Source organism: Globicephala melas, chromosome 10 (assembly GCF_963455315.2).
Source record: "Globicephala melas chromosome 10, mGloMel1.2, whole genome shotgun sequence".
In the NCBI taxonomy this organism is placed as follows: Eukaryota; Metazoa; Chordata; class Mammalia; order Artiodactyla; family Delphinidae; genus Globicephala; species Globicephala melas.
Window position 1 is genome coordinate 62,660,233 of NC_083323.1, and position 6,807 is coordinate 62,667,039.

At 58.2% G+C, this 6,807-nt stretch overlaps 1 protein-coding gene across 1 annotated transcript; it reads right to left on the reverse strand.

The window, feature by feature from the left end:
* Window positions 1-1,231: 1,231 nt before the first annotated feature.
* AQP6 (aquaporin 6) lies at window positions 1,232-3,790 on the reverse strand. Its single transcript, XM_030834995.2, has 4 exons — window positions 3,398-3,790; window positions 2,454-2,612; window positions 2,113-2,193; window positions 1,232-1,444 (listed from the first exon to the last, which is right to left on the reverse strand). Exons 1-4 carry the CDS (start codon window positions 3,788-3,790, stop codon window positions 1,232-1,234), a joined length of 846 nt encoding a protein of 281 aa, XP_030690855.1.
* Between the last annotated feature and the right edge of the window lie 3,017 nt (window positions 3,791-6,807).

Consider the following 6,807-nt stretch of genomic DNA (forward strand, 5'->3'; position numbering starts at 1 on the left):
TCATCTCCCTCTCCCTTCTTGGCCTCCTTCCTCCCATTACCAACAGCAATTGTATTCAAGCCCAATAATTACAGTAACAGCAACAATAATCATCATTTATTAGGTTTGTTTTTCTAGCATTTTAACCTCCAAAAACATTTTCCAACCTGTTGTTTGTTTTAACATCAATCTCTGGGGGAGATTTTACAGCTGAGGAAGCTGAGATCCAGACAGGACCCCAAATCACAGGCAGAGTAGATTTACCACAGCTTGTAAATATTAACAAACAAGGTGAGACTCAGATAATACTTCAGAGGCACTGAATTGCAAATCTTGGTTTCCTGCGTCATTCCTGAGTTCCTACCATCCTTGGGACGTATTCAACAGCTTTTTGGGGATCCTGGCAGAGCTGAGAATGAGGCTGGAGATGGCTTCTTCAGGCCCAGGTCAGGGACCAAGTGCTGGGATAGGACATTTCCCCTCTCAGGATTGCTCTTGTGAATGGGGCTGTGGAGTGGAAGGTAGGAGAGCACCTGGGGAGAAAGGCCTGTCCGGCCTGAACCTCCCTTGCCTATATCATGCCCCTCTGCTGGCCGGAGAAAAGGTTCCTCTCTGTGTCAGCTCTTCCCAAGGGAGGGGCTCTCTGCTGAGCGTTTGGAGGAGAAAGGAATGAAGATCTATTGGGAGGGCAGTCTCTGGCCTCAGGAAGCCCCCCATCTGAGGGGGGAGCCACAGCCCCCGTCCTCATCCAAGAGCAGAGACATCCCTCTGAGGAGTGCAGAGGCTGCCCTAGGGTTTGATTCTTCTGGGAAGTCTGGTCCCTCCTCCCCAAGGGTGGGGTAAGAAGTTGGGATTCCCAGAGGTCCCCATAGCCCTCAGTCTCTAAGCAGAGTGTCTGTCTGGGCTCAAATTCCCTTTTCTCCAAGACATGGGGACCTGGAAGCCCAGGACCCCCACTGGGGTCCAGACAGATGAGAGACAGGGAGAGCAATCATGAATTCCCCCTGCCTCGCTCTGCTCTGTCCCATTAAAAGAGAGGTAGGAGGAGGAAACTGAGCAGATTTGCTTCCCCGATTCCATCTAGAAATGTAATGCCAGGGATCCCCCGCCCACCCTGTTAGGACAAGAGGCCAAGCCTCCCTACCCCACCTCGCAAGCCCCACGCCCCCCAGGAAAACCTGAAGTCTGGTTACACGAAGCATGCTGCCCACTTTAGGGCTCTTTTCAGAAGTGTGAGGGCAGGGGCCAGGTTCTATGCCACCTGACACACATTCTCCATTTCAGTGTCCTCTGAACTGGACTGAGATTCTTCCTTCTGGGGCTCCACCCCTTCTACCTCCTGCACCTCCGCAGTGCCTGTGAGGATGGCAAGTCGCTGGGCCAGGGTCTTGGTGTCAGGGAACAGGATAAAGTTGTAGATCAGCGAAGCCAGGACAGCCCCCGTCAGGGGTCCCACCCAGAAGATCTGAGGAGGCAGAAGTGGGTACCCTGCTTGTGAGCCGTCAGGACCATAGGGTGGTTTTGGGACCCCACCTGCTTCCCAGTGTTGACTTGGTCTCCCAGGAACCCTGGAGCCATCCACGAGGTGGCAAATTTGAGAAGCACAAGTCCTGACCTCCCACTCTGAGTCCCCGCAGGTGAAGGGACCTTGCCTCCCACGGGGCTGGGCCAGGCTCCCCGCCACCCCTCTGCCTCTCTCTTCTCGCCTTCCCCATTCCAGCCCAGAACCCTGGCTAGTGCTCTTCCTGTCCCTGCTGGTGTGTGTGTGTGTGTGTGTGTGTGTGTGTGTGTGTGTCTATTTCTGTTTGTCTTTTTCTTTATCCAAGTTTGGAAAGTGGTCCAGCTGGAAGGAGTGAATAAGGAAACAGCCAGGACTTGAGGCCTGGGCCAAGGCTGCAGCTCCTGCCCTGGCTCATTTCTTGCCAGTCCACTGGGTACCCCGGACTTTTTGAAGCTGTAAAGAAAGGATGCTGGCTCCGGTCTTCTGAGCTTCGGGAAACCTCCACTGGGGGTCAAGATGGTCTGTGGCAGGGGGACTTGTCTCCCCAAGTGTCTGTGGTCCTCCTGCTGGTGAAAGTCCCTATTGCCACTGGGGCCCTCTCCCTTCCCCTGGCTGCCAGCAGAGGGTCTCACCCAGTGGACTGCGAACTTCCCGACGATGACAGCAGAACCAAAGGAGCGGGCTGGGTTCATGGAGCAGCCGGTGAAGTAGATCTGGGGAGTGAGTGCAGGTCAGGGTGTGAGGAGGCTGAAGGCAGGCCTGGGAGGGGACAGTGCCCTCCACCATGGCTCAGAGCCCCAGCCCCGGGCTTGGCCTCTGTAGCACCCCATCCGGGGCCTGGAGTGCAGGGCACAGCCTTGGCCCCAAGACTCGAGGGCTCAGGGAAGGACACCTCCTCGCCTTCAGGGCCCCTGCAGCCTCCCCAGGGAGGGACCAGTGGGTACATGGGCCCGGTGTCCCCTTTGCCCCTTACCCCAATGAGGTGGCCCACTGCCACAGAGGCTCCAATCGTGGCAGCTGGGGAGCCAGTAGTCTGTCTGCTGTCGGTGGAAGCAAAAACGCAGAGCACAAGCTGCAGGGTCAGGACTAGCTCCACTGCCACCGCCTGGCCCATGGAGACGCTGCTCCGGACCTGTGCAAGGGGGTTACACTGGAGCCAGCAGGCTCTGCCCGGGGCTGGTGACCCCTTGGGCCTCATTTCCTCACTGTAAGGGGTGAGAGGCCTCACCACCGCCAGTCCCAGGACTTAAGGAGATAATGGGCTGAGGAGAGCTGTGTGGTGGGGTTCAGGTGAGCCCCAGACACTTGCTCCCTGCAGAAGCGAGTGGCACCCCACCCACTACACGGCTCGGTTGGGGCCACGGGTTCAAGGGGAGGCGGGGGCTCAGGACTGGTGGGAGCAGGAAGGCTGGGGAAGCTAAGATGCACGACGCGTGTCTGCAAGCTGCCTGGGAGGGGCCCTGGGTAGGAGTGGAAGGTGGGGACTCAGGGAAGTAAGTGGAACACAGATGATTACAGGAATCTGGGGGAGTGAGACAGGCCTCAGGGTGCTGGGGAGGGAGGAACATGGGACAACAGAGGAGCGGGGGACGTGGGGTGGACCCGGGGAGGTGAAGTGCGTGCAGGGTCCCCTGCCGCTACCCACAGCTCCACCTCTCCCCACCTACCCCCACCCTTAAATGCCTGGTCCTTTTCCGACTCCTGTCCCTTAGTGTGGCTTCTTCCTGCTCCCCCTGCGCCTTGCACCACAATCCCATTCCTGCTCTCCCTGCACTAAGGCCACAGTCACTCCCCTGGGTCCCGGGTCCCAGCCCAGAGCAGGTGTTGCTCTGTTACCTCCCTGTCCCCTCTCCTCCAGCCTGGCCCTCCCCCCTTTCCACCTGTATGGACCTGCCCCCTCCCCCTCCCCGCACCTACCACGTTGACCCCAAAGGTGTCTCGGATGTCCCCGGGCGTGACCCCGTAAAGCAGAGCAGCCCCCGCCGTGGCCCCTGCCAGCTGGGCAGCCACGTAGGCCACAGCACGGGGCAGGGAGATTTGGGAGCCCACGAGGAAGGCCAGCGTCACAGCAGGGTTGACGTGGGCCCCACTAGCCTTCCAGGTGATCTGCACGATCACGGCCGTGGCCAGGTTGAAGGTGATGGCAACCTGCAGCATAGAGGGAAGCGCCAAGGACCATCTCAGAGCCGAGCCCACGCCAAAGAACACGTACAGCCCCGTGGCCAGGAACTCGGCAAACACAGCCTTGCTGATGGTCGTGCAGAGCCGGCACACCAGCGTCTTGGCCAAGCTGCGCCTGCCTGACTCCATGGCATCCGGGTCCTGGTGCCTTTGCTCCCGGGGCCTCTGTTTCTCTTCCCTCTGATCTCCTCTGCCTCCCCTGGTCTCCTGTCTCCGGGCTGCTCCGGCCCCAGCCTGCAGCTCTTCCACAGTGCTGCTGCCCTGAGGACTGTGTGGTCAGACTGGCAGGGGGCGGGCTGACAGGGTTATGTGCGTCTGGGTGGGTGGGAGTAGGGGTGGCATGACGGGTGGCTCTCACATGCCCGCTCCACCCTAAGCTCACCTGACGGCCGGAGGAGGGGGGCCCTCCCCGGGCACTGAGCTGGAACCTCCCAGGAGTTTTCCAAGCTGGACAGGCCTAACTCCGCTGTGGGCAGACGCCCAACCTTGGGGGCCACAGGTGCCGGAGTAGCGCGGGCCATGGGATTCCAGGGCGCTCCCACCCCCGATGTCAGCTTAGAGCAAGCTCACTGAGATCCCCAGGTCCAAGGCCTGCTTCGGGGGGCCCTGCGCACGCTCTGCAGCACCTGTTCCCCCGGCCCCCCTTGCCTGCAGGCTCGGCCTCCAAGTGGGCTCATGCTGTTCTGAGCCCCATAAACCCAGATGTGAATGAAGCTCTGTCCTCCACTCCCACCTAGAACCCCACTCACTGAAAGCTGATGTGAACGGAGTCAGCCTTACTGAGGACGCGGGCCTGTGTGGGTGCAGGGGGTCAGATGGAGGGGGTGTTTATTCCACAGCTGATCAGTGACACCTGTGGCAATGGGCACCTCTGCTGCCCGCCAGCCACACACCAGCCACACACCAGTTTCCGCTGGCCCTTCACCCACTTCTGCCTCTTTCTGCCTCCCCTCCCCCAACTCAGCCCTTCCCCTTACTTCTCTGACCTCCTCCTTCTCAGGGGCCAAAACAATCCCTCTCGTGCCACGCAGCGTAGCTTACCATTTTTGTGGCTATGCTGGCCCTAAGGTTACCCGCGCCCTAGGCTCTGCCCTTTAACTCCCAGCAATATACCAAGGTATTTTCTCAAATAAAAGTGTTCCTTCCCTAAGAAGAACCTGCCGAGCTGTTAAAACAGTACACTCTTCACCTGTTCACCACATCTGGGTGCCCTGACCTCACCCCCCGCCCTAGCTCCCTGCCCAGTGGTTGTCCCCTGGTGTCCTCAGGCTCCCCAGATGCCACCTGTCTCACAGCGAGATCCTCGTCTCTCCCCGTGACCCCAAAAGCACTCCTTCTGTTGTCCCAGCTCAGTTGGCGGCACCTGGGAGGCATCCTTGACCTCACCCTCCCGCCCCCATCCAGCGAAGGCAGCGAGTTCTAGTGATACTGAATCCTAAATATTTCTTGCCTGTGCCTTCTTCCTGCCAGCCCTGCTGCCCTGCAGCCTTTAACCATTCTCTCTGTCTCCTCCCTTGCTCCGCTCCAATCAATTACCCACACTGCAGCCTGAGTGATCTCTCGAAAATGCAAAGCGGATGCTGCTGGCCCCTGCTAAAATCACTTGAAGCCTCCTGTCCCCTCTGTGAGCTCCGTGCCTGGCCTACAAGGTCCTCCTGGATCCTGCACCTCCCACCTCACCTCTCCCCACCTTTTGCCTTGTCCTTTACCCTGTGGCCTCACCAGAAGGCCAATGGTTCTAGAACACTCCATGCTGCTCTCCCCTGGCGGGATACTCTCTCCTCTCCCTGGAAAGCCCATCCCACGTCCTTTGCTTGGGTGAGTCCTATTCCTAAGGCTCAGCTTTGATGTCACCTCCCCCTTTCCTGGGTGAGGGGGCAGGAACCAAGTTTTGTTCATCCCTACATGTAACGTCTTGCACAGGGATTTGCTCACTGCTGCAGTAAGGTCCTCAATAAATATTTGTTGAATGAACGAATGAGTGAATAAAAGCTTCTTGGCCTCCTGGAGGCAGGTGACGTTCATGTCTGCTTCATTTCAGCTGGCTCTCCGTATAGCCTTATACCTGTCCTCACCTGGGGCTGGGTCTTCTGAAATCTTCAAGTGAAACATCCCAACTCTGACCACAGGCTCTGTCCATCCACCCTCCCCCATTTCAGTCCCAGTCACATTCCTCCCCCAGTGTCTCCCCCAGCCCCTTTCTGTTCATCCAGCCATCCTTGCTTGACTCTACCTTCTCCAGCCAGATCCCCTGGCATCTCACCTCAGTGCCCTCTGTCCCAGCACCCTGTTCTCTGAACCCCGCCCCCCCCAGCCGTGTCCCTCCATCCTCATTCTTCTCCACACCCCTCTGCCCCCATCTGCCCTGCTGAGCGCTGCTGGAGAAACTCGCCCAGCCGTGCAGACTGCCGCCATGACAAGTCCATGGTCTCTGGCCACAGTGAGGGTCACAGCTCTGCTCAGCAATCCTTACACTACACCGTCGCCAGGCGGCTCTCTCCCCATTCTTGTAAGCCCTACTTCAAACCTTCCGTACTCTCTTCAAGTACCCTACCTTGCTCTGGCTTTCCTCCAGCAGATCTACTTGCCTGCTGTCCTACCTAGAAAGTGAAACCAGCTGGCAAGACTTCTTCCCATCCCTCCACCCCACCCTCCCCCAGCCGCAAGCTCACCTGCAGCTGCCCCATGCCCTCACCAGCTTCCCTTTGGCCCTGAAGAAGAGGCAGCCCTCCTCCTGTGTCTGCGTCAGGGGGCCCCTCCTTGTGTTCTTGGCTCCCTTTGAGCAACTGGGGCCCTCTCTTGGCCATTCCCAGCCTCATCTACGATTTTCATTTCTCCCTCTCCTGGCTGCTTCTTTATAATGTGCCTGGGTAATCATGGAGTAGTGGAGAGACCATGGGTTTGGAATGCCTTTCCTCTTTGTTTCTCTTTCAAGACTTTGCTCAAGTTCAATTCCTCTATGAAGCCTGCCCTAATTTTCGCCTCCAGGAGAGTCAGGGCAAACTTTGTAGAGAAACTGGGCTTGGGCAAAGCCAGGGGCTACTTCCGGCTTTGACTTCCTCGGTGCCTCCACTGTTCCAGTGCAGACTCCCAGTCTTGTCTGGCATGAAGGAGTCTTTCAAGAAATGCTCAAGATTGAAGGAATG

Bases quoted from the DNA above. Each gene is read 5' to 3' on its own strand.
- AQP6 (XM_030834995.2), bottom strand. From the start codon at position 3,790: ATGGAGTCAGGCAGGCGCAGCTTGGCCAAGACGCTGGTGTGCCGGCTC. The intron at 2,194-2,453 runs GTAAGGGGCAAA...CTCACTCCCCAG, and splicing joins CAGTGGGCCACCTCATTGGG to ATCTACTTCACCGGCTGCTC. The intron at 1,445-2,112 runs GTGAGACCCTCT...CTGCCTCCTCAG, and splicing joins GGAAGTTCGCAGTCCACTGG to ATCTTCTGGGTGGGACCCCT.